This window comes from Hyperoodon ampullatus (genome assembly GCF_949752795.1).
Source record: "Hyperoodon ampullatus genome assembly, chromosome: 7".
Lineage (NCBI taxonomy): Eukaryota > Metazoa > Chordata > Mammalia > Artiodactyla > Ziphiidae > Hyperoodon > Hyperoodon ampullatus.
Genome location: NC_136920.1, coordinates 73,401,589 through 73,428,652, shown reverse-complemented (window position 1 = coordinate 73,428,652; position 27,064 = coordinate 73,401,589). Strand labels below are relative to the sequence as shown.

General features: G+C 53.6%; 1 protein-coding gene across 2 annotated transcripts in view; it reads left to right on the top strand.

Moving 5' to 3' along the window:
- Window positions 1–25,135, top strand: part of PTPN5 (protein tyrosine phosphatase non-receptor type 5) — a gene marked incomplete at both ends in the record, with an annotated part of 31,979 nt that extends 6,844 nt beyond the window's left edge. Inside the window, 12 exons of one of the 2 annotated variants that reach the window (XM_079709209.1) lie at window positions 11,019–11,233; window positions 11,774–11,881; window positions 12,123–12,200; window positions 12,691–12,932; window positions 14,299–14,488; window positions 16,916–17,000; window positions 21,050–21,129; window positions 21,313–21,450; window positions 21,987–22,097; window positions 24,241–24,401; window positions 24,493–24,606; window positions 25,042–25,135. In XM_079709209.1, the coding sequence (XP_079565335.1) occupies window positions 11,019–11,233; window positions 11,774–11,881; window positions 12,123–12,200; window positions 12,691–12,932; window positions 14,299–14,488; window positions 16,916–17,000; window positions 21,050–21,129; window positions 21,313–21,450; window positions 21,987–22,097; window positions 24,241–24,401; window positions 24,493–24,606; window positions 25,042–25,135 (1,616 nt within the window). The remainder of the gene's footprint in view (window positions 1–11,018; window positions 11,234–11,773; window positions 11,882–12,122; window positions 12,201–12,690; window positions 12,933–14,298; window positions 14,489–16,915; window positions 17,001–21,049; window positions 21,130–21,312; window positions 21,451–21,986; window positions 22,098–24,240; window positions 24,402–24,492; window positions 24,607–25,041) is intronic. The other variant, XM_079709208.1, reaches the window with a different exon arrangement.
- Between the last annotated feature and the right edge of the window lie 1,929 nt (window positions 25,136–27,064).

Below are 27,064 nucleotides of genomic sequence, written 5' to 3'. Positions count from 1 at the left end.
TCGGGACTTTTAATGCATTTAGGGGTGTTTATATGGCCAATGGTACTATGAATTGTCTTTGAGACTTTAGGATAGAAATTAAAGAAAGGCAAACAACACCATCCAGATGTGCTGAGAACCCTAATTTAGAGAGTAGTCCGTAACGATACCACTGTATTGAGAAGAACTGTACCAACCCAGGTGCTCACTGATCAGCGATGGTAGAGGTTAACTGTCCTCAGACACCAGGACAGATATGGAGGCAGGAGCCCATCTAGCTGGGTCTTGGGGTCCTGGGGGGGGCAGTCAGACCTGGGTTCCAATCTCAGCTCTGCTGCTGACCAACAGCTTGATCTCAGGTGAATAATCTGACCACTTTGAGCTCCAAATTCTTCACTCCAAAATGAGGGTGATAATAAGATCTTCACAGACATTTTGGGAGGTTTAAATAAGCTGATGTGTGTGAAATGCTTGTCACACAGTGCTCCATAAATGGTAGCTAATAATGATGGTGATGATTTTGCCAGGATGTGGAGTATAAACAACAACCAAAAAAACCTGTGCATGTTCCCAGGCATCAAGTCCCAGGCCAGACCTTCAGACGTGGAGTGGATAATATGGGTCTGTGGATCTTTCATGACTCCCCACCACGTGCCACCACAGACACATAGAGGAGTGCTGTTTACTTGCAAAGTCAGATGGGAAGAGGAGCCAGACTTGCTGGAGAGGCCAATCATCCATTTTCCTGTATAGAAACAGTTCTGACATTCCTGGGAGTTGCCTGGATGTATGATGAAACTACAAAGAGAGTCTTTGCAACTGGAAAAAAGAGGCCATCTGGTTCAGTCCCGTGCCTCCACCCAGGTTGATGCTCAAGCCCTTTCAGACAAATGGGCATCATTGTATAACTAAGATATGCAGTGACAGATGCTGTCACCTTTCTCCTTGACTTGGCCCAGGGACTAAATATCCCAACTCCCAGGAACTTCTTTATACCTTAAAAACAAACAAACAAAAACAACAACCTCTTTCCTTCCATTTAAGCTCATTTCTTCTTTTCAAGTCTCAGGATGTGCTTTGTTTATCTATTGCTGCCTAACTGTCTCAAAACTTACTGACTTAAAACAACCACCATTTTATTTGTTTATGATTCAGAGGGTCATGAGGGGCTCAGCTGGGGGGTTCTTCTGTTCCCTGTGGCTTCAACTGAGGTCATTCACTCAGCTGTATTCACCTGGTGCTGGGCTGGAATAGAAGGTCCAAGAAAGCTTTTCTTACATGTCTGGCACGTTGGTGTGAATACCAGGAAAGGGGAACACTAGGGCACCCTGGAGGCTGTCTACCATACTGCTTAAGAGTTGAATCCTTGAAATTCGAAAAGGCATATTCTCAGGATATGCCTATACAGTTGTCCCTCCGTATCTGCAGGGGATTAATTGCAGGATTCCCCACGGATACTAAAATCCACCGATGCTCAAGTCCCTTGTATGAAATGGCATAGTACAGTTGGCCCTCCATATCCACAGCTGCGGAACCCGCAGATACAGAGAGCCAACTGTATACAGAATGGTGGGGAAAAAAATCCACCCACAGAGAGAGAAAAAAATACCAGAAAATATATCTAAAGGAAACCAGTGCCTTTCTCAGTGTGGTAGGATCATGGATGACTTGGGGTTCATTTATGCTTTTATGGGGTTTTTTCCCTCATATTTTCCAAAATCATTTTTAAAAGATTGGCCACCTGGGACTTCCCTGGCGATCTGGTGGTTAAGACTTCGCACTTCCACTGCAGGGGTGTGGGTTCGATCCCTGGTTGGGGAACTGCATGCTGTGCAGCGTGGCCAAAAAAAAAAAAAGATTGGCCACCGGAAAATATTTATTAATCCTCGCCAGGCAAGAGTGGTCGCTGGGGATCATGGGGGCCCCCTGGGGTGAGTCACCTCCCTCCAGGTTGGGTTGGTCAGCCTGGCAGGCACAGAGTCGGGGGCTGACCCAACCCCAGGGATCTTAATGGGGGCTGGTTAATCCTTTGGGGGCATCGGTGGAGACAGTCACCAAGGCACGGAATCCCTTCCCCCACCCCATAGAAAGCCAACGAAATGACTCACGTCATGTCGTGTTGGTGAACCAGTTCAGAGAAGGGGAGACTCGGGTCCTTGACAGGCAGCTCTGTTTCACTAAGTCCATGAGTCCTTCAGTGGGTGTCCGTTCCCAGGGCAGGAGGAACAAGTTCTCGCTCTGTAATTCTCCCAGTTCCAGGACACAGACGGGATGAAGGGCCCTCTGCTCTCGTTCATTCTTTCCCCATTGGACCTTGGCCCACCCTCCAACTCAACTGGTTTTGTTTTTACCTCGGGGAGGAGGGGATAGTGACAGGTGGTAGGTTCAGAGCTGTCAGTCATACTCCTCTGTGGCCCTGCTTTCTTCACGGGTCCCTGCAGTGCCCCTCTCTGGTTTCATTCACTGATTTTTTCTCTTTTGTCTCCCACCGCCAGGTCCCTTCTCCCCCCAGTTTGTGTGTTCTAACGTGTTTAAGGTGTATTTTGTGCGTTTCTATGTGCTCTAGCAGAATGAGTGGCAATATGTCGTGTATATATATTTTTAAAATTTGTGTCTATTGTGTTGTGTTCGGTCTCATTCTTTTCGCTCAGCCATGTTTCTGAGGTCCTTCCACGGTGCCTTATGCCCTCTGATCCTTTGCTTCTAAGGGCTGCAGAGTATTCCCCAGTGTGTCCCTGGACACGGCCTACCAGCTTCCCCAAGTGATGGGAATGTAGGTGCCCCACTCCTCCCACCCCACCGCAGATAGCACAGGAGGGAGCTTCGGCTTATGGCTTATGTGTTTCCTAGGACTAGGTAAGAATTTTTTGGAGCAGAAGCACGCATTTCCAGAGTTTTCTACTTCCCAGATTGGTTCCAACAGAGGATCTGGAACACACAGAACCAGGAGGAAATGGTGTGGGTGGTAGCTGGGGAGATACGCAGGGGACAGAGCATGCTGGGCCTTTATTGATGGCCATGGCAGGGATTTTGGTCTTTATTCTAAGAACAAGGGGAAGCCACTGAACGAAACTAAAGCAGGGGCTCAGATTTGTTTTTTTTAAAAAGGCAACTGTGGATCTTTAGCACTAGAAGGGCCCTTAAAGATCCCTAGGCACACTCTTTGAATTTACAGAAGGCCTCTGAGGCCCATAAAGGCAGTGAGATGCCCAGGGTCACACAGCCCACTCCTCACAGAGCTAGAACTGCTACCCAGGCCTCTTGACACTGCCAATGTTGTGAGCCTCCCCAGTTACTGAGGACAACAGCCCCTGGAGGGTTGGAATTTGCCAGCACATCTGTCCCTGGGGGGTCTTGTTTGGCTCTTGCTCACCTCCTATCCCCTGGACTTCCCTAGACCTCTGAGAGCATTTACCAGGACCCACCAAGGAACCCCAAACCAGGACCCAGCCTTCTGTCAGGGAGGGAGGCCTCAGACCTTCAGATACCCACAGGCAGCCCCTGTGAAACATCCCATGCTGGCTTAATGAGTGAAAACTGAACCAGAGGGTTAAACACATGTGTGCCAATCCTGATTCTGCCTCTTACTCTCTGGACCTCAGTTTCCTCATCTGTAAAATGGGAGAGTGGAGCAAGCGGCTCTCCCAATTCTGTCCCTCCCTCCCCACATGTTTGGGCTTAAGTCTCAGGCACTAGGGACCTCTGGTACCCACTGCCCAGGGCCTCTCCATTGGTTATTTTAGTTCTCACCGTGGGCTGGAGGGAGGGGGTAGCTGCACCCTCAGAGTTTCATTGACCCTTTTCACCCTTGTACTTCTGGGCCTCCGCTCCAGAGAGGCACAAAGAACTGAGCCTTTGTTTGCAGCAACAAAGCTGTTTGCAATTTCAGATAGAACCATTTTATTATATCCCATCCAAAGAGTACTTGAGTTGCCTTTTGTTTTGAAAGCTTGTTAGCATTTCAGATTTAATTAACTGACAGAGCAAACCTGCCCCACTTCCGCCACCCCCAGCCCATGCCCACTCCATCCACCGACCCCAGGTGCCAGTCGGCAGCCTCAAAGCCCCCGCCCAGGTGGGGGTGGGGCACCCACTGTCCTCCTGAGGGGCTCACCTGGCAGAGGAAAGGGAGGTCCTGTTGCCTGTCCCTCATGCTCCCCTCCCCTCTTCCCCCTCCTCTCTAAATTCTGCTGCTGTTTACTGAGTGTTCACCGTGTGCCAGGCACCAGGCTAAGCACTGGGCGTTTTTTACCTTATGGCATCCTCAGACCCCAGCCAGCAAGGCTTAGTGGATCTGTTGTCCAGAGGAGAGATTGAGTCACTTCCCCAAGGTCACACAGGTAGTAAATGGCATAGTCGGGCTTCAAAGCTAAGTCTGGGTGACTCCAGAGCTTTGGCTAGGAGCCCCCCCAAGGAGCTTCCTCCCCAGAAACAAGGCACTTGTAGGGACAGCAAGAGCTGCAGTGCTGACTGGATAGGGCCAGGTCCTAGAGGTAGTTCTTGTTACAGATGTACCTCCTTTTATTGCGCTTCGCTTGATTGCGCGTCACAGATACTGCGGTTTTCACAAACTGAAGGTTTGTGGCAACCCCGTGTTGAGCAAGTCTGTCGGCACCATTTTTCCAATAGTGTTTTTTTAAATTCAGATGTGTACGTTGTTCTTTTAGACATAATGCTACTGCATACTTAATAGACTACAGTACAGTACAGACGTAACTTTTGTATGGACTGGGAAACTGAAAAATTCGTGTGACTTGCTTTATTGCGGTATTTGCTTTATTGCAGCGGCCTGGAACCAAACCAATAGTGTCTCTGAGGTACTTGGAAATCTGCCTCCCAAGAGCATCCACACACTGGTCCCATTCTCAGCTCTTGACGTGCCCCCTTCCCTAGCACAGCCCCCTCAGGTGTCTGCAGACAGACCCCCCGCCACCTCCACTTCCCTCCATCCCCATAGTGAGGTAAGAGCAGTAATCCTATAAACAAGTGTCCGTGTCTAAGGGTGGGGTTTCAAACACAGTGATGGGCTGTAGAGCCCAGCACCATCTCCCACAGAGTTGACACTGTACTTGTGAACACATGGAGGGTCAGGAGTGTTGGAGATTTCTTCAAGATGCTGTGGTGTGGAGAGCGGATCACCTGAGCTAGTCTCATCTGGTGGGTTGGTTAACGGTATGGGCTCTGGCCGCAGGCTGCCTGGGTTCTAGTCTTAGCTTCTGCCTATTGTTGGCTGACTTGGCCAAGTGACTTAACGCCCATGTGCCTCAGTTTCTTCATCTGTAAAATGGGAGTAAGAGCAGTACCTTCTAGCATTGTTGTGAGGATTAAATGGGTTAATATACGTGAAGCACTTAGAGCAGCACCAGCATGTGGTGAGCGCTCAGTAAGTGTTAGCCCTCAGTGGTCCTGGCTCTGCGTTTGGCTGACTGTTGACCTACAGCAAGCCACTTTCCGTCTCGGCCTCAGTTTCCCCATCTGAGAAAATAGCAGACTAGACCAGATGCCCCTCAAAGCTGGTCTGGTTCTGCCCATCAGTGGTTCTAGAAGCCCGGGCAGGGCTGAGTGTGATGTTCTGTTGGTCAGCGCCCCCATGGCTATGTGGGCATGGTGGGGAGGCCCCTCCTGGCCACGTTTGGGAAGAGAAGAAAAGCTGAATGGGACAAGAGCTCCCTCCTCATGTAAACAGAAACAGGCCGAGCCAGCCTTCGGCTCCAGTTCTGCGGCTGGCAGCTCCAAGGATGAGTCACCAACAGGAACAGCCATGTTCTCGGGCTCAGGCGGGGCCAGCCCTGGGGCACACCATGGCTGCAGAGTTGAATGGTGGGATTTGGGTGCCAGGTGACGGGAGAGGGATCATGGCGTTTCCACATGCCCAGGGTAACCCCTCAAGGCCATCTGCCTACGTGCCTTACCCAGGGCCCCTAGAGCTTTGGCCCAGGATGCAGAGCTCCCGCCTTCCAGTGCTCCTTCCTTTCATAAGATACGGCCTTTGAGGAGCCGGCATTTGGCACAAAAGCTGCACCGCCACCCCCATGCAGCTGGTTAGGGTTCAAGGATCCCCAGACACAGGGACTCCCTCCCTCCCAGGTTCTCATCATCTCCCTGCCTTTGCTGCAGTGACCTCTCCCGAGAAACAGTTTGGCAAAGCGGAAAGCTTGCTTGGCATCAGGAAGGCCCGGGTTTGCATCTCGGGTCCGCACGTACTTGGGCAAGCCACTGAACCTCGCTCAGCCCGATTTCCATGCCTGGAAAATCCCTTTCACCCCGTGCAGGAAGCAGGCCCGAGAGGAGCCCAGCGTTCTGTCACTGTCAGCAAGCTGCCTCTGAGTCAGGGCTTCGTGCATGGCAAAGCAGCTACCTTGCTGTGAACTATTGAAAAGCCAGTCCTTGACACAAGCAGCCGCCTCTCACCGGCAAAACGGGGCTGATGATGCCAATGTCTACCTCACAGAGAAGCAAAAGGAACTGCGTGCGCACAAGCGCTGTGGGAGCTGCATAGAGCCTACCCAAGAGATCTGGCATTCTCATTCCGGAGCAAGACAGGGAGGCACCTCTGTGGTCCATGAGGGCGGGCACTGTGTTGTTCACTGCTGTATCCACAGAGCCTAGCCTGGTGCTTGGCAAAGTATTGATATATAATTGGTGCTCAATAAATGTGTGTCAGACTCACACGTGAATGAGCAGAGACTAAAATCAGCCCAGTTCTCTACCTCCCCACTTCTACCACCTGATCACAGACCTCTGCTCCCCACCCCTGAGATCAGGGGTTCTTAACCTGAGGACTGTGGATCCCCTCCAGAATTACATGCAGAATATAGCGTGTGTGAGAAGATGTATCTTCCTGAGTAAAGAAATGTTAGATTTCTGCCCAGAAAAGCTTTTAAATCAACCCTGCTCTGAAAGGTAGGCATGTACCAGGCACTCAGTTGGATTCATCCAGCCTCCAGGGCTGCCAGGTACCCTGTGGGTTTAAAAACAAAAAACAGCTTCCACCCTTGTCTCTGAGAGGTACATACAGGGCCCCGCCAGCCTGCAGTTTTTATTCTGCCCCCTTAAGGTGCCAGGCTGTTAACCTGCCATCTTTCATATGCAAAAGTGATGTCAGGGGGCCTGTCTTCTGAGTGGCTGCTCTCTGGCTGGGTGGGTCTCACAGAGACTTGCACTCACTCTCAATCTCTCCCAGTCCCCCCACATGCCATTTAGGTGTGACAGGTGAAAGTCGGGGTCCTGAACCTGGGAATATTAAGCAGGCCTCATAATATCTGAACTCGGAACAGTGCCCTCTTTTTAAAAATATTTTTCCTCACTACAAATAAATATATGTATATGTATATACATATATATTTATCTCTATACATATGTGCCTATTTACTTATTGGAGGAAATTTAGAATATATGAACAGGGACTTCTCTGGTGGTGCAGTGATTAAGAATCTACCTGCCAATTCAGGGGACATAGGTTCAATCCCTGGTCTGGGAAGATCCCACATGCCGTGGAGCAACTAAGCCCGTGCGCCACAACTACTGCATCTGCGCTCTAGAGCCTGTGCTCTAGAGCCTGCGAGCCACAACTACTGAGCCTGAACACCACAACTACTGAAGCCCGCGCGCCTAAAGCCCGTGCTCCTCAACAAGAGAAGCCACTGCAATGAGAAGCCCGTGCATGGCAACAAAGAGTAGCCCCGCTCGCCGCAACTAGAGAAAGCCTGTGCACAGCAATGAAGACCCAATGCAGCCAAAAATAAAAATAATATGTAAACAATGAAAAAAATCACTCTACTCTTACCCTCCTCCAAAGAACTATTGTTACTACCTGTCTTCTGTTCTTCCCATTTACCGTGTATGATGTTCATTAAACACTTCCTGTGTGCCCAGCGTCCAGTGTGCTGCACGCTCTCCAAGCACCACTTGAGTTAGCCTCTCATCTTTCATCAGGGATTCTCCACCTTTTTATATACTTTCTTAATTTCTAAGGCCAAGGAGAGAAGACTGTTTTGTAACCTTGCCTTTCTCACTCCACACCATCGAAATTTCTTTCCCCATTATTAAATATCTACAGAGTCATTACTAATGGCAGCATGATGACGTTTTATTGCAGGCAGGTTCCAGGCTTCTCAGACTGGGGTGCATGTACCCCTGAGGCCAAAGCCACAGGATAAATGTAGAACATTTTCCTGAACTATAAATTTGATTCCAAGCTTTGGGAGGAAAACAAAAACATTATTTTAAGATCAAAACAAGCACAGATATGCCATAGAATAGAATAAAGAACACCCATGAATTTTAAAACAAAGCAGCAAAGTCCAGGATCATGTGACTTGCTGTTTTTCCCCAAAGACCCATGTCCCCTCTGCTCTAAGGATGGGAGAAACATCTAAGAAGTACCGTGTTCTCCCTCTTCTTACAGATAAGGAAACTGAGACCCAGCGGGGAGAAAGGACTGCCCAAAGTCCACACAGTGTGTGTTACGAGCCAAGCCAGGTGGCCCCTGAGCTGTACCCCTCCTACCTGTCCGTATTTGCCGTCACACATCGACTGCTTTTTCTGAAGGTGTGGGTGGAGAACTTGCCACTTGGGTAATCAACCCTCTGCTTGTCAATAGTGGAAACTCTTGGCTTCCTACGTGATCCATCTCTTAGCAGCAGCTGGATCTGAGATATCTGCTCTTGTGGTTAGTAACTATAGCCTCCCTGGGCAAAGGTAGAGGCCCTTAGGCTCCACCAGCGCTTAGATTTTTCATGTAATGCACTGTATTGTAAACACTCATCCAGTGGTCTGTTTTACCCAGCTGACTTGAGCCTTTTGAAGGCAGGAGTTACGTGTTGTCATTATTATAATCTGATGTTTCTTGAGCAACTACTCCATGCCAGGTGCCAAGTTGGATGTTTCATCTATAAGATCTACCGTCTTCATCGCAGCTTTTCAAAGAATGTATTATTATCCTTGTTTATCACTTACCCATCATCATTCACTCATTTAGGAAATATTGATTGTAGACTTACGTGCCAGGACTAGCGCTGTATGTTGTGGACAATCAGGATGAGCAAAACCAATACTGCTCCTGCCCTCATGGAACTTACAGAGACTGGGGGAGATGATATTCAACAAATAATTTTGACAGACTGGAGTGAGTGTACTGTAGCTCAGAGACTGTCCAAGTGCCTCAGTTCAAACCCACCTCAACCACCTATTAGCCTCTCTGCTTTCTCTTCTGTAAAATGAGGATAATAGTAGTGCCAACTTCATAGGGTACCATGAAGAGTGAATAGATTAACATGTGCAAAGCACTCAAAGCAGGGCTGTGTGCTCGCCAGGCGTATTGTTGCTGCTGGTCATAAGAAGGAGAGATGTGGGTTGCTGGGTGTGTGTGGTAGGGGAGCCCCTACTTTAGGAGGCAGCTGATTGAGTTCTACAAGATGAATAGGAGTCAACTTGGCCAAGTGTTTTGGGGACAGTTGAGGGGAGCAGGATGTTGGGATGTTCCTGGCAGAGGGGACAGGATATGCAAAACATGGGGTGTGGGCTCACCCGAGGAACTGCCAAAGAGTGTGGCTGGACCACAGCAGGTAGGGAGCTATACAGGGTCAGGTCTGGGAAGGAGGAGCCTGGGAGAGAAATACAGGTATCCCCAGGATCACCACCAGGATCCAGGCCATGCGAGATGCTCAGCAAATACTTGTCACGTAACCAAGCGAGCATGCAGACAACTATGTTGGCCTCACATGGTCTTGGCTGTGGGTGTTCCCTTGTCTCCCAACCAGAAAAGGAGCCCATTGTCCCATATACACAGTGATATATGGACCATCCCATCCCCACCATCAAGCCATACACATCCGTCTTGCTGGTGCCTCTCTTCTTGGCAATAGATTGGATGGTGTGGATTTAGATGGGGAGCTCCAACCTCTGGGGCTCACTGCGGTGGTGCTGCTGGAATCCCCACACTCCACCAGGGCATCAGATCCAAGCCAGTGCTGTTCAGACTTGTTTAGTAGTGGAACCTTGTGTTGAAATCATCTTAGAGGAAACCCAGTATATGGAACGGTATTGAACAGCTTCCATGGCTGAGGCCCAAGCATAGGGACCCAGAGCACTTGGTCATAGCTGGTGCACCTGAGAAAACACCAGGGCTCCTTAAAGAACAGTTAGAAAACCAGGGGACTTCCCTGGCGGTCCAATGGTTAAGACTTCACCTTCCAATGCAGGGGCCGCAGGTTCGAACCCTAGTCGGGAAGTAAGATCCCACATGCCTTGAGCCAAAAAAACCAAAACGTAAAACAGAAGCAATATTGTAAAAAATTCAATAAAGATTTTTAAAATGGCCCACATCAAAAACAGCAACAACAACAACTTTAAAAAAGAAAACCAAGGGAGGACCCCCAACCCCCATTTTCGAGGTATGGAAATTGAGGTCCAGAAAGGAGGGGGTGACTTTCCCAAGGTCACACAACCAGGGATAGACCCAGAACTGGATCTTAGACGTTTAACATCAATTCTGCTGCACCGAGATTTTCCTCCACACCATCCTGACCACCCCCATCCCCCCTCAGTGTGGGGTCTTGAGGTGGGGAAGGGGCACGGTGCTGTGACCTTGTCAAGTGTCCAGCATTTCCCCCCAGGCACACACACCGAGTTGGGGCAGAGCATGAGAGACAAAAACCCAGAGGGCAGGCATGGGTGGGCTGTTCAGGGTCACGGCCTGGTCATGCCGTACCGGTTTTTCCCTCTCTCTTTTAATTGAGTTTGAGGTGGTGGTTTTTCGCTTCCTTAAGGAATGGGAAAAGAATGAAGCTGTGTAAACACCACGATGTTAACTCCCTGAAAAACCTCCTGCCATTTTAACTCTCTTACTGGAGAAATCAAAGAGAAATAATTTGTCCACCCACACTTAGCTCTTTCTGACGAAGGTAGGTGAGTATTGCTTTGCTAATCGAGGGTGACTGCTGGAAGCGGAGCCAGGCTGACTGATCCCGGGTTGAGAGGAAGCCACGGCAGCCCCAGAAGGAGCGGTCCACCGGGGTCGGCACGGCCCGGATCACCAGCCGTGTGTCCGCCTTCCGCAGGTGTCCCCCAGCCGGTAGGGATGCAGGCGCTGGACCAGGCTGAGGGGCCCACGGCCTTGCAGAGAGAGATGCCACTGCCCCCGCCTCCTTCACCGCCCTCAGAGACAGCTCAGAAGCCACCACCTCGAGGCGCCAGGAGCCCCTCCCTCGCTGTCAGGAGCAGCCTGTGCCTGCTGGCTGCCTCCCAGTTCCTGGTAAGGACATCACAGGCCTTGCGGGGCCTGGAGGGAGGGTGGGTTGAGGGACGGCCTCCACTTCCTCCCCGAGATGGCCGCCTGGAGACACAGAAGGATGAGGGGCCTCCGTGGCGTCCCTTGTGACTCCAGGCCTCGGGCTGGTGTGAGGAGAAGGCTGGAGTTCTGAGCCACAGCCTTAATGGATAAGCCCCTCACGCCCTGACCTCAGAAGCAGGAACACAGGCCCACTCCCGACCCCCTGGCCCCACAGAGGTCCTTCTGAGGACTTCCTGTCTCTAGAGGCATCTCTGGGAGACTCTCCTTGTTATGTGTGTACCTGATGGGGTGGGAGGGTCCCCTCTGGAAGGGCTTTCTCTTGGCTCCCTTGAGTCAGCTTTTCTCCAGAGAGAAGTCCCGGGCCTTGCCCCAGCTGCACAGTCTGGACCTTGGGGGGCCAGGTTGAAGCTGAAGGGGGGCTCTTGAGAGTGGGGAGATGGGGGTATATGGGAACAAGGAACCCAGGCTCCGGACTCAGTGTGCTCCCCCCGGCCGCCCCAGCTCGCCTGCGGGATGCTCTGGCTCAGCGGCTACGGCCCCATCTGGTCGCAAAATGCCACAGACCTCATCTCCTCCGTGCTCACGCTCCTGGAGCAGCTGGGACCCTCGGTGAGTAAGCTCCACGGAGCCCCAGGGTAGGAGGGAATGCTTGGGGGGCCTCCAGTCCCACCAACCCCTACCTGGGGCTTCTTTGAGTTCAGGAGATATTTACTGGCCCCTGAAGTGCTTCTCCCTGTCCCCCACCCAGACCGGGTCCAAAGTTTTCAGAGCCTTGATTTTATCCCTGTTGAAACGTGAGAACTCTGCCCACCCTCCCATCACCCTGACCTGTTTGTCTGATGTTTCCCAGGCCTGGCTGGCTGTCGGGACCTGGGACGTCCCTAATCTGCTGGTGGTCTCCCTGTCCGTGGTCCTCGTCACCACCTTGGTAAGGCTCCTCCTGAACCAGCCTCTGTGCTCCCCTCCCGTGACCCTGAGGCCCGATCCCCACCTTCTCCCATTTGACCTACAGACTAGACCTTCTGGGTGGGGCTGAGGATGGGGTACCCGTCTCCTTCCCCCAGTGCGCCCAGCCTTGGGGGAGAGGTGCCGTCTTTCTCAAATTTGGTTTGCAGCGTTCTTGGCTGGGGAAAGGGGCTGAGGCAGGGAGAAGACTGGAGTAGGAACCCTACCCCCACCCCACGAAGAAGGCTTCAATCCACAAGAACCTGAGGGTTGGAGATGGAGGGGGCCGGGAGGACATGACGGGGGTGGAGCCTCCCATCTAGGTGAGGGGTGGTGCGATGCAGACAGCTCCCAGGAGAGTAGGGCTGCTCCAGACACATGGAGGGCAGGGGGCTCAACTCCATGGGCAGCCCCTCACCCAGGGGGGCTGCCGGAATGGTCCTCGGTCCATGATGCCATATGCCCCCAACTAGGTGTGGCACCTCCTGAGGACTCCCCCAGAGCCACCCAGCCCGCTGCCCCCCGAGGACAGGCGCCCGTCGGTGAGCCGTCAGCCCTCTTTCACCTACTCTGAGTGGATGGAGGACAAGGTCGAGGATGACTTCCTGGACCTGGACCCTGTCCCTGAGACACCTGTGTTTGACTGCGTGATGGACATCAAGCTTGAGGCCGACCCTGCCTCACTGACTGTCAAGTCCATGGGTCTGCAGGAGAGGTGGGTGCAGTGGCGAGGTGGGCTCTGTGGGCCCTGGAGCTCTCAGCTCCCGATCGGAAGGGCAGATGCCTGACTCTGCCTCCCAGTGCCCAGGGAAGAGCTGAGCTCATAAGCCCACCAGGGGAGACACATCCTCTTCAGGTCTGATTCACATAGATCAGGATGCCCCAAGGTGAATGCTAAGAGATGCTGTTACTACACACAAACACATGGGCATACACAAGTGTACATACGCACGTGCACGCTCACACATACACTTGTGGTTTGGATAGGTTTCTTTACTGCAGGACTTGTCGGGACCTTTAACATGCTTGTACTCATTGTAGACTGACTAAGGGGAGTGTGTGGCATTCCTCAAAGTCATCTGACCACAGAACCCTACTTTTTTTTTTTTTTTTTGGTTTGAACTCAATTTAAAAAAAAATTTTTTTTTTTGGAGTATAGTTGCTTTACAATGTTGTGTTAGTTTCTGCTGTACAACGAAGTGAATCAGCTATATGTATACCTATATCCCCTCCCTCTTGGACCTCCCTCCCACCCCCACCCCCATCCCACCCACCTAGGGCCTCACAGAGCACCGAGCTGAGCTCCCTGTGCTGTACAGGTTCCCACTAGCTCTCTTTTATAGTGTCTCATAGTGTTCCACAGATCACACCTTGGGAGGTGTCAGCACTCTCTTTTGGGGGCCTGGCTGGGTAAGCCAGATCACACCAAGGTTGAGTGGCCCACATGATGTTACGAAAAGAGCACTGGACGAGGACTCGGAAAACCTAGCTCTTTGTTTCAGCTCTGCCACCCCCTCACTGTGTGCTTGGGCCCTTCTTGTCCCCGCTGTGGGACTCAGATTCCCTTCCTGTGTATCGAGGGCTTTCCTGTTCTGTGCCCTGAACACAGTAGGGTTTGTTCCGTCTGCTCATCCTCGCTGCCTCTGTGCTGCCCCTGGGACCCCATCTTTCCCGGGCCTCTCCTGGGCTCTGCATCCTTGCAGACTGCCGGTCCGGGGCTGGCATATAGAAGGTCGAGCCCTGCTTCTCTGCTCCAGGCAGGCACCCTCTCTGTGAGCTTCCTGGGGCCACAGGGCTGGGAACTACCTCCAGCGGTGGCAGAGGAGAGTGCTCAGGGGCCTTGCGTTGAACCTTGGGAACCGGGCTGAGGCCACACTCAGCTGCTCCACCACAGGCAGCCTAAGCCTCGGGGCTGAGCCTCACCCTCCCTGTGTCAGGGGTGATGGCACACCCACTCCTCTCTCTGGAGCCCACCTGGTTCCCACTCCCATCTGTCCCTCCCTCATCCTCCTGCTCCAAGGCCCCCAGCTGATGGCCGTCCCTGACCCTGATACTCACCCCTCCTTACCCGGTCGTTCCAGGAGGGGCTCCAACGTCTCCCTGACCCTGGACATGTGCACCCCGGGCTGCAATGAGGAGGGGTTCGGCTATCTCATGTCCCCACGCGAGGAGTCGGCCCGCGAGTACCTGCTCAGCGCCTCCCGCGTCCTCCAGGCCGAAGAGCTTCACGAGAAGGCCCTGGACCCCTTCCTGCTTCAGGCAGAATTCTTTGTGAGTCCCTTTGAGCCAGCTACCCTGCAGGGGGCAGCCCGTTCTGCTCAGGTTGATCCCCCCAGCAAGGCTTTGGAGCGGGGTACCCCAAACTCAGCATCTGATGGATGAGCATCATTTCATTCTCACCTCTCCTACTGTCTTGTTTTCTCTCTGGGCCTCAGTTTCTCATCCGGAAAATGGGAGTAAAAATAACAGGGGTGTTGCAAGGATTCAAGAGATGCAGAACCTGTGCAAAGCGCCCATGGGGTGATTGGTGTTTGTGGCGGTCCCAAGTCTTTATCATCCAGGACGTTCTCTGAAAGCCTGAGAAAGCCTTAGAAAGCTTTCTCTTCTTTTTTTCTTCTTTGGCCACGCCGCGAGGCACCAGGTATTGAACCTGGGCCCCAGCGGTGAAAGCACTGACTCCTAACCACTGGACTGCCAGGGAATTCCTGAAAGCCTTCTCTTCTGACTCTCCCGCTTTCCCACCCACCCCCTGCCCGACATCACCTAACATCGTTCGTCCTCCTTTGAAATCTCTCCAGTTCTGTGATTCAGGCTTAGGGTGGACCTGACCACCTCCCCTCTAGACTTAAGCCGCAGCCTCCAGCTGCCTCCTGTTGGACTTTGAGGGGCCCCTAAATGACACCCCTGTTTTACCTGCCTGAGCACTCAACCAGTTCAGAGCCAAGACATGGAAAATCACAAAGCCACCTTTATTTTTGCTGATAAAGGCTAGATTTAACATGAGGATTAGGTATGTAGCAGTAGGGAACTTCCTAATACCAACCACCAGAGTGAACAAACTTTCCACCCACCCGGGCGGTGCTGGCACATCGCCGGCCTCACCTCATAGGGGAGCCCTATAATTCTTTCTTGGCAGGAGGGCCCGGAAAGAAGGAGGAAGGAAGGGGCTGGGGCCCAAAAGCCCGGTTCCTCAATCAAACACACTCATTGGGTAACTCGCCCACCTCTGTGGGTAGGAACGGGCAAGAGGCCGTGAGCATTTGGGGAGAGTCCCTCTTGGGAGACGCCAGAGGGATGGAGAACCCGTGTGCCTCCCTCACAGCTCCCCTCACCCCAGGCCACCCTGCTCCCTACCTGGACCAGATGGCTCTCCCCTCTGAGAAGCCCTCCATCACCCTCTGTCCCGTTGCTCCAGATTCTCCAGAATGTGGCACAGCCCGCCTTACCTGAGTTGAACGAGCCCCAGACTCCTTTTCCGGGCTTATATCCCCATCCCTGCAGGGACTGTCCACTTCAAACTGGGCCCCGCACCACGCCCCCGCCCTGGTGCCTTCCCTGTCATCATCCCCCACCCTGGAGGCCCCTAGGAGGCCTTCCTCGACCACTCAGGCTCAGCTGCCATTCCCACGGCCACACCTCCCCTTGAGGGAAGGGCTTGCATCCCCTTGTCATCTCCGGTTCAGTAGATCATTTTGCTCAGAGAGTAAGAAAGAGGGGGTGCCCACACACCCACTCCATGGGCGCTTCTGCACATACTTTTTATTCTTTTGATTCTCACAACCACCCTAGAAGGTAAGTATTATGATCTTCATCGTACAAAGCACATACTTAGTGTGTCCACAAACAATGAACACTGTAAACCATGTGAAGTCAGGTGCTAAAGCGTGTGGACAGAGGGAAGGGGCGTGAAGAGAAGACAGACACTGGGGAGGTCATCCCAGAGAACATAGGTGGGGGGGAAAGAGGTGAACCTTAAAGGCTGGGAAGGATTTGGGGTGATGAAGAGGGGTGGGACCGGTGCTCCCCACAAGCTGGGTGCCATGAGCTCAGACCTGGAGGCTAGCTGGATACTGACAAATTAGCCACAGGAAGAGATGGGCACAACTGGAGGGTGGGTCTCTTCAGAGCAGCTGGTGGTAAAGAAAGGCCAGATCGGAAAAGACCTCACATTCCAGGCAGAGAAGTTCCAACTTGGAACTCTTGACATAGAGAGTGATTGGGAGGTGCAAATACAACTCTGGGAGGCCCAGAAGGAGGCTCCTTTCCTGCTGGAGAATCAGGGAAGGCTTCTTGGAGGAGGTGGCTTTATGATGGACAGGAGGACATGAGAAGATGAGGATGGGGTGGATGTTACTACAGAGTGAGCAGCACTCTCCAGGGTCCTGAGGTAGAGACACCCAGGGTAGGAACACTGGTCAGTAAAACCACTCAGTGTGGCCGCAGCACGGGGCGCAGAAGAAGGCAGTGATTTGCCAGGTCACTTTTTCTTCTGTTCTTCTTTGAGTGTCTACTACGTGCCAGGCTGGCCCCCAATAAACAATGGTGATAATAACATTTATTATGCACTCAGCGTGTGCCAGGTCTGTTCTAGATGCTTTTTATGTGCAACAACTCATTTAATAGTCAGCGTTTGTTGAATGAATGCATGCACTTAAGTCAACCCACCTCTGCTCACACCCCCATGTCCTCCTCCTGCAGGAAATTCCCATGAACTTTGTGGATCCGAAAGAGTATAACATCCCTGGGCTGGTGCGGAAGAACCGGTACAAAACCATCCTTCCCAGTGAGTACTCACTGCCCCAGGGTGTGGGGACAGGCTCCCCCTCACCTGGGTGCCACTTCACCCTGAGGAAGGCCTTAACCCCAGAGTGGGCCTCCACAGTCACGAGGAGAGGGGACGGAGGGTGCAGGTACCCAGTGAAGGGAAACACCCCCTATAGAGGGTAGAGGGCTCCTTGTTCCTTCACACAGCACTTTCCAGACCCTTGCCCTGTGGAAGCCCAGAGAGAAAGAGGAACAATAACAGCAGCTCCTAGACAGTTCGTGGTGGCTGAAAAGTCTTATCACATCCTTGGTCTCTTCAGCATGGGCAGATTTTAAAGAGAGGACATTAAGGCTCAGAGAGGATAAGTGGCTCATCCACTGTCACACAGCTAAGACATACAGAACTGAGTTTCAAACGGGCCTGTGACCCCAGAATTGGGCTCTTTTGTCTACCTTGAGTTCAGTTTGGCCAGATTGTGAGTCCTCTAACAGGCAGAGCCACCCCATAAGGGAATGAGCTACCTGTCCGGTAGTAAGCTCCCCATCAGTCAGGGCATTCAAACTAGACTGCACGAGCAGTCCCCTGGAAGGTCTGATAGGGATTTTCCCCCTTTGGGGGCAGTTAGACCAGGCGACCTGATATTCCTCTTTTAGCCCTGGAGTGTCATTTTCAGGTAACTTTCATCAAGCCCCTATCTGCCTGTCACCCCTGCCAAGTTCTGGCCCCAGGCCCCAGGGCTAGCTTAGGGGGTGATATATTGAAAGCAAATCCACAAACCTACTCCACTCAGTTTATGGAGTAACGAGGCTTTAAAAAAGCAGTTTTGCCATTAGCATCTCCAACAACATGTAAGATGTCATGACTTATTTTTAACTTTTAAAATATCGACTTGTGGTTGCTATGGTTACACAGTGTCTAGGTAGTTCCGGTTAAACAAAGCACCATTTAAGGCCAGGATGCAATATTCAGGGCTGCTCACCTCTTCCCTCCTTTTGCCGCCCTCCACCCACCCAGCCCAACCTGGAGGGAGGGGTTCGGGTACCCCACAATCTAGGGCTTTGCTGGCCACTCAGAATAGCCACTGGGGGAGTATGGGAGCCAGGCCATTACTCCATTTGGTCCCCACTGGATTCCTGAGAAGAATCCAGCCTCCAGCCATGCCCTGAGCCTCCAGGTCCCCGAGCCCAACAGAGAACCTTCTCTGTGGCCAGCAAGAATTGACCCTGTGCCTTCAGAGACCGGGCTGGGGTGGATGGCAAAGCCCCCTCTCAGATCCAGGACACCCAAAGGTTTGCTTTCTCATTCATTCTACACCATGACCAGGGCCTGAGAATTCAGACATGAATGAGACACAGACTCTGTGCACAGGGAGCTCGCAGTCTAGTGAGAGAGACAGATCCATGGACAGTTCCAGTACAGAGTGACCCAGCAAGCAGCACTGAGGACAGGATGCAGGGGAGCTGCACCTATATGAATGAATGAATGAATATCCCTCAAATCTAGCTCGCCCTTTCCAACTTCACTGCCAAATTACTTTTTTGGGGTGAGGGCTTCCATGTTTCCCAGTGGTTTGGGGGGGTCGGACTTGCATGTTGCACAATTCCAGGGGTGCCATTTACATGGACTGCATTGACATAGTGCCCCCTGGAGTTGTGCAGGGCAGGGCAGCCCTCTGACCCTGACACTTCTTATGTGGATCATTACAGTAATCAAACTGGTCTCCTGAGTCCCACATTCTCTCCTTCTGTCCATCTTCTACCATTGTCACCAAAATGATGCAAAACAGAAAACTAATCATGTCACTCTCCTCTTTAAACACTGTCACTGTTACCCCGTAATCCTCGGGTTGAGGTCCAGCCTTATGAGCATGGTTTATTGGACCCTTTGTCAGCTGGTTGCTCTCCAGCCTCATCTCTCCCCAACTCCCACCTGGCCCTGTACACTTGAATCGGACAGAGCAGTGCTCCCTATTCCGCTTTCTACTGGTCCTTCAAACCCAACCCAGGTGCCCCCTCTTCCGTCTGAGCCAAGTCAAGTCCCCTCTGTTCTCTCGTCCCCGGTGCTCACAGGCCATACACTGCTCGACTGCCTGCCCAGCAGTAGGGGACAGGGACCGGGCCTGGCTGATCTAGGAGCCCCCGTGCTCAGGCACAGTGTCAGGCTCAGAGTCCACGCTCGGTAGGGTCAATAGAACCATCACCATTCTCACGGTGGTTCTTTAATATCAAAGGCCCCGGTGTCTAGTGCCCACTTCTGAGTCCTGAACTGGGCAGGCACCACGAGGACAAGGGAGGTGGCCCACACAGTGCTGCCCGTCCTCTCTCCCGCTCGTCACCCAGAGCCTCCTTCCATTTACCCTCACTCTCCCCCATACCTGACGCCCCTCCACTCCCTCCTCCACAGGAGCTGCCCTGTCCCCACCTCCCCCCACCCATCACCTGCCCAAACCTCAAGCACTGGGGCCGGGGCATGAAAAGGCCAGAGAGGGGAGGCTTTGTGGGTGTCATGTCCCATTTCATCTACCGGGTTTGGGATCCTTCTTTTTTTTTTTTTTTTTAACGTCTTTATTGGAGTATAATTGCTTTACAATGGTGTGTTAGTTTCTGCTGTATAACAAAGTGAATCAGCTATACGTATACATATGTCCCCATATCCCCTCCCTCTTGCGTCTCCCTCGCACCCTCCCTATCCTACCCCTCTAGGTGGTCACAAAACACCGAGCTGATCTCCCTGTGCTATGCGGCTGCTTCCCACTAGCTATCTGTTTTACGTTTGGTAGTGTATATATGTCCATGCCACTCTCTCACTGCGTAGGGTCCTTCTTTTGACCTGTTAGCTTATAGTGGAACTTGTAATGATGGCAGTAATATCAGCAGACACGTGCCCTATAGTGTTCACCTTACGCTGGGCCGAGTTACGGGTCTGAGGACTCATTAACATCTACTCTTGAACGTTTACAAGATGAGTGAGGTTGTGATGGAAGGAATGTCCCTAGTTTACAGAGAAGGCACAGGGGGGACTAAGTAAATGGCCTACACTGACGCTGCCAGGACTTGAACCCAGCCTTACTGGTCGGTGGTGTAGGCTCCTGACTGCTCCTCACACAGCCTTTGAGGGCCCCGTATGGGGCACACTGGCAGGGCCTTTGGTTCAGCCCTCCCTCCACAGAAGAGAACCTGGGGCCCAGAGAAGGGAGAAGACAGCCAGTTGGTGACAAATCCGGAGCAGAGCCCCGGGCCCCGGACTCCGGGCCCCAGCTTCCTGCCCACCCCACAATCTGCCGGCTCAATCCCAGCTTCTGCAGGCTCACAGAGCAGACTAGTCAATACAGGGAGGCTCTAGCTGGAACAAAACAAACCCAGGAAGAAGAGCAGGACGTTGTGAGAATCTGCTGCTGTGGGATTTGACATGTGAATAGATGGGGGTAGGGGGGAACCCTTGTGCACGTGTGTGTCACCTCATCTCAGATGTGGAAGACTTTACTCCTTTCATAGCAATATTCTCCCTCAGCGTCCTACCCAAATCTTAGCTATAAAGTGCTTTACAGTTTAACATTGCACTTTCACACCTGTTTTCTTGTTTATCTTCCCAACAATCCTAGGAAGTAGGCATCTTTACCCCCATATTACAGATCAGAAAACTGAGGCTTAGAAAGGCCATGTGCTTTACAAGCTTACACGGCACATTGGGGGCAGTGTATACTCGAACTCAGCCCTGCTGTCCAGGATTCATCCTCTAGGGAATTTCTGACTGATTTAGCTTTGTCCTCCCCCGAACACGAAGCACAGTGAGGACAGGGCAGCTTAAGGGACACATGGCAAGGGGCGGCATGGATCCTACAGAGGGAGAGACCTAAGGCCTCTCTCTGTACTGTCCTCTTCAGCCTGGGCCTCACCTGCCTGAGTGGGCCACAGGGATGGGTCAGTGTTTTGCTTCTGGGCAAGGGAAGAAGGAACTTCAAGTTCCAGAAGAAATGTGGGTGCCCTGAAATGGGCCAGACAAAGTGGGCTCTGCACTGGGGGACTGCATATGTTAAATCCCAGCCTCACCTGTCTCCCCCACCCCAGACCCTCACAGCAGAGTGTGTCTGACCTCACCAGACCCTGACGATCCTCTGAGTTCCTACATCAACGCCAACTACATCCGGGTATGTAGCCCCATCCCGATGGCCTCTCCCTGAAAGGGAGGCCCGAGTCAATGGGATCCATCCTCTAGGCTTGTCCCTAAGCCCATGTGGCTCCTGCCAGCCCCCGGGAAGAGCCTGAGTGTGGGGACTGGGCCCCAGGAGCACGGCCTCTGACCCTGATGGCCTGGCCTTGGCTGGCCGCAGGGCTATGGTGGGGAAGAGAAGGTGTATATCGCCACTCAGGGACCCATCGTCAGCACAGTTGGCGACTTCTGGCGCATGGTGTGGCAGGAGCACACGCCCATCATTGTCATGATCACCAACATCGAGGAGATGAACGAGGTAGGCACCCCTGTACCTTACCAGGTGTCTGCTGCTTTGTGCCCTGAGCTAAGCGTCTTGTTTCCATATTCACCTTACAGCAGTTTTGTGAGGTTGGTATGTTCACCTCACTGCCTGCCAAGAGGAGGAAATGTGAGGCTCAGCGAAGTTAAGTTAGTTGCTCAGAGCCACACAGAGAGTCAGAGGCAGAGCCTGGAGCTGGCCTCTCCACCTCCAGGGCTCGGGATCTTAAGCACGATGCTCTCTGCTGCTGCTCAGCCTGCCAGGGCTGATGCTGGCTACTTCTGTACTCATCACGGCCCGTTTAACTGAACTCCCACAGAAGTCCTTCAAAAGGGGTTTTACTTCCATGTTCCAGATGAGGAAACTCAGGCTCAGAAAAGGGAAGTAACTTACAGGTTATGAAGCTGAGATTTGAACTCTCTAACTGCAAACCTACTGCCCTGTTACCTCTCTTCCCGCTGGCCTGGGAGGGGTATTGGGGAGCGTATGGCTGGGGTGCTGGGAGTATCACAGCCTGATCTGGGCCCCTGCAGAAGTGCACCGAGTATTGGCCGGAGGAGCAGGTGGTGTACGACGGCGTGGAGATCACTGTGCAGAAAGTCATCCACACTGAGGATTACCGGCTCCGACTCATTGCTCTCAGGGTGAGGCCTGGGGTTGGACTGGGCTGGGCAGTTGGGGGACTCCACAGCCAACAGGGTCCCAGAGGCCATGATAGCTGAAGTTAAGGCGTGTGTCACTCCCAGGATTTACTGATACGCAGGGACGAGGGAGTGTGTGGTGAATAGATTTGGAGGCCAGAAGAAGGACCAAACCCTCAGCGCGTTTCATATTGTTAGGTTCTCTCCATCCACACTGTCATTCATAATGTCTTCCAGCTCTGCTTCAAATGTACCCAAGGCCAGGACTGTCTGTAAAAGGGGGCTTCAGCAGCTTCCAGCACTGTCCTTTGAGATCCTGCCTAGAAGCGTCCCTTGACCTGAGCTTCCAGCCTGTAGTATGACAATGTCCACCAGAGGGCAGGCACTCCTTGCTGCATCTGGGTTGCACAGGGAGGTTGTGGTTGCACAGAAAAAGGAAAAAAAAAAAAAAGAGAAGAAGACATACAAAATATGAGCAATTACAGAACAGCCGAGAAGAGTAGGGGGAGGTATCCTCCCACCCTGAAGTTGTGCTTCTTCCAGGCTCAGCATAAGAGAGGAGGTTGTTCCTTTGGAGTCAGGAGAATTAGTGCATTCTGTTTTTGAGAAATCTTACGACCCATGTTTGGGGAAATTGGTGCCACTGTAATAACCCAAAGTCTGGAAGAAGTGAGCTGGATGCCAGTAAGCTGACATCCTATCCAGAAACAGCCTAGGAGGTCCACTGATGCTGGCAGCCACAGGGTCTGGATAGGATGTCAAGGGCCTGAGACTTGTTCCTCTGAGCTGCCCCCTCCCACTGGAGAAGGTGAAAGAGGGGGTGTCAAGGAGAACTCAGCCCCTGGAGGACAGTGCCCAACTAAGCATCTCCAAGCTTGCTTGCTTGCGGGTGGAAAGGGCCAGGAGGTAGAGGGCAGAGGCCATGGTAGCTGCCACAGCCAGATAATGCAGGGGTGCAAGGAACCAGCTTCCTTTTTCCCCCCGAAAGATATGCTGGGGGTGTCTCACCTTCTCAGTGCTGCCGGACTGGTTAGGGAAGAATTGGGACAGCTTGGGGCTTGGGGGTATTTACTTCTGTCCATAAACCTTTACAAGCACCTGCTCTGAGCCTGGTTCTGGGTTGGGTACTGGGAACACAGAGCTGTCCAAAGCCTGGACTCTCTCCTCAAGGAGCACCTATAAAATGGTAAGTACTGACATAGAAATAGGTAAGAGCACAGAAGAAGGACCCTTTGTCAGCTAGGGTGCTTAGGGAGGGCTTCCTGGAAGTGGTGGTGCTGAATGGGGTTCTGAAGGATGAGTAAGAGTTGGCTAGGGGGCAAAGAAGTGGAGAGAGCATTCCAGGCAGAGAGAAAGTAAAAGTAAGGGCGTGGAAGATAGAATAGCTCTATGTGTGTATACGTGGAGGAGTTGAGGGAAGCAGAGGTTTGATCTGCAAACCATTTGGAGTGCAAGAGAATCAAGTGCAAGTTCCCAGGAGCAGGAGTTGGGCCTGGAGGGTAGATACTGAACCATGTGTCTTATTTGCCTGGCTGAAGACTGGGGAGTGTGGGTTTGATTCTAAGAGCAATGAGAGGCATCAAAGGGTTCTGAGCAGGAGAGCAGCCTGTGCTGTAGACAGACCGGTTTGACCACTGTGGAGCTGGGGCCGTCAGAGAGGAGGAGGGAGGGCCTCACACAGTCGAGAGATGATAAAGTCCAAAGTGGAGGCAGTGGTGGTGGAGAGGATAGCACAGAGGGGGGAACACTTGCTGGGGTTGGAGGTGGGCAGGGAAGTATACTGAGGCAAGAGGAAGGATCCCAGGGCTCTTGGGGGGTGACTGGGCTGTTAAGGGGTGACCAGGAGACAGGAGTGAATTGGAGAAGGGACTCTTCGCCTCTCTTGGATGATCTTGGAGTTGCTGGGGCAGAACCCACGTGCAGACCAGTGCTGACGCTGCTGACCAGCCCCTGCTGCCCACCTGGCTTCCGGTCTGTGTCGGGTGCCGCTGGGTGATGTGGTCTAGCTGTCAGAGGCCCGAGGCCCCACTCCCTGTGGCCTCCCTCCTGTGTGTCTCCTCCTTCCCTCCCATCTCCATCTCTGGGCTGACCTGTGGGCTCAAAAGAGTTCACGTGTACCTGGGGTGGGCCTCTGTGTCCTGGACAGAGTGGCACAGAAGAGCGAGGCCTGAAGCATTACTGGTACACATCCTGGCCCGACCAGAAGACCCCAGACCGGGCCCCCCCACTCCTGCACCTGGTGCAGGAGGTGGAGGAGGCAGCCCAGCAGGAGGGGCCCCGCTGCGCCCCCATCGTCGTGCACTGCAGGTGGGTCCTCCCAGACACCCACGAGGGCAGGGCAGCTTCCCCCAGCCCTAGGCTGCCCTGCCCCTCACCCACCCACGCCCTCGGCCCTCAGTGCAGGGATTGGGAGGACGGGCTGCTTCATCGCCACTAGCATCTGCTGCCAGCAGCTGCGGCACGAGGGCGTGGTGGACATCCTGAAGACCACGTGCCAGCTCCGTCAGGACAGGTCAGCCCATGGGCGGGGGGCTGAGCACGTGGGGAGCTAGAGCCCTGGGGGCAGCAGAGAGAGACTGACGTGTGCATAGGGTGAGGGTTAGGGGGACACACCCCGCGGGGACTGACCAGCGGACAGGAAGTAGGGAGGACAGATGGGTAGAGGAACCGGATCCAGACAGTTGGTGGCTGGATTAAGAGGGGAGAGAAACAGAGCTGGTGGACAGAGGGCCAGGGGCCGAGTGTGGTGGGACATGTCACCTGTGTCCCTGCTGTCTATGCCAGAGCTGGGAGGGACAGGAAGGGGCAGGGGGAGTGGCTGGCCAGGGTTGGCCTCTCTAAGCTGCACAAAGGCAGAGTCCCTGATGTGCCTCAGATGACTGGCACTCTGTGGGTCTGGGGGCAGGTCCCTCCATGACCCCGTCCCCACTGTGCGTCTGCCGGGCAGGGGCGGCATGATCCAGACGTGTGAGCAGTACCAGTTCGTGCACCACGTCATGAGCCTCTACGAGAAGCAGCTGTCCCGCCAGTCCCCCGAGTGACCACACTCCTCCCCGAGGTCCTCTGGGTACCACCCAGCCTGAGTCTGGGCCCTCATCCCGGCCACACCCAGGGCCCTGCCTCGGGTCCAGCCTGCCCCCTGTCCCTCCCGCTTCCTTCTCCTCAGTCTGCTTCCCAGCCTGGGCCTGGCCCCTGCCCGCCCCCCAACGTAGCTCTTCCTACTGTACATATTGGGGAGTGGGGGAGGGTGGGGGAGGGGTGTGCCAGGCCAGGCCTGGGGCCCCAGGGCCTGACCCACGCTGCGCGACCTGGGGCCTCAGTTTTTAATGATGGTTCCATTGCTACTTGATCCAAAACATTTGCGTGCCGCACTCCACGTGTCCTGCTGCAGCGTGTTCTGTCTGTCCATCCATCTCTGCTGTCTGTACCGGACACTGTGTCTCCTCAGCCTGGGAGAGGGGTACTGAGCTCCAGCCCCCAAGTGGCCCCGGCAGAGGTGCCTGCCCCCGGCCCCCGGCCCCCGGCCCCACTTCTCCCAACAGGCAGATTGCACTTTGCCCCTAGTTACTGGGACCAGGATAAGGACGGGGGGCCTGAGGAGCTGGAGGTCAGGCACAGGGAGCTCCTGAGGGGGTGGCAGAAAGATCTCAGCTGGGGGAGAGGTCTCTGGGTGGTGGTGGGGGGAGGAGTATCACAGCCAGGGTGGCCTCTGGGTGTCAGATGCCCGCAGGAGGCAGTGAGCAACCCGCGAGGCATCAGGGAGGAAGGGGACAGATGGGGACAGTAAACCTAGAGGACCTGGGCCACGGTAAGAGAGGGGGAGCTCTGAGGGTGGGGTGGGGACTCGGCCCCAGATGTGTGTGAAACATTTTTCGGTGTCACTGTGGGAAATGCCTCCCAGAAGTCTCACCGCGTGTAGCTCTGCGTGTGTCCCATGTCCATGCGTGTGTTGAGAGCCCGTCAGCAGGGCGTGCATGACTCTGGCAACGTGTTATCTTGGAGCCACGTGTTTTTATTGCTGACTTTAAATACTTATTCCACGGCAGACAGAGACATTTGGTGTCTTTTTATAATTTGCTCATGGTCATTGAATAGAGCAATAAATGGAGCATTTTGAGCAAAACTGGGTCTGTGTGATTGCCTCTCCCCTCCACTCCCTGTACCGCTGTCTTTGTACACACACACACACACACACACACACACACACACACACCCTGGCCCTCGAGATCCCTAGCAACACACACACACACACACACACACACAGGCCCTCAAGATCCGTGGGACCCCCTTGTGGATGCTGGGAGTGTGGCATGAATCCAGATGTGAAAAGCCAAAGTCCATTGAGCAGGATCCTCACACCCCCCACCGTCCCACCCAGCCAGGAGCCAGGGGCCACGGGGAGCCACAGGGACAGGTGTTGGAGGTTTCCAGAGAAGAAGTGTCTGGCAGGCCACCAGCTTCGACAGATGGGCCAGAGAGGCCAAGGCTGGAGCAGGGGGACCTTCAGCTCACTCAGGCCCCTCCCTGTTGGCCAGCCCACTTATCCCTTGTTAGCCCTGCAGGTCCCAAGAGCAGCTGCAACCCAGCAATTTCCCCTGTAAGGCCTGGGCTGAGAGGAAGCCCCACCCAAGGAGCCTGGGGAATCTGCCCCTAGGCGAAGATCCTGCGCCTCCTAGACACTCCTGCTCTATTCTTATCCCAGCCCCCAGGGATGCAGCAAAAGTAGCTGTCATGCCCTTGCTGACAGGTGTGGGTCAACCCAGGGCAGGAGGGAGTTCAGGGCAGGGCTGCTAACCAACCAGCAGGTCCTTACAAGGAAGCAGAGCCTTGAGTGGGCTGGTTGAGGGTCTGGGCTGCAGGTATACTACAGACAATGAGGAAAGAACAGGGAGTGCTTGGGCAGCTGGGACGGAGGGCCCAGAGTAGGGGGGCCTGCTCTCCAGCCACCCACCAACAAGAGGGTGGGCCCT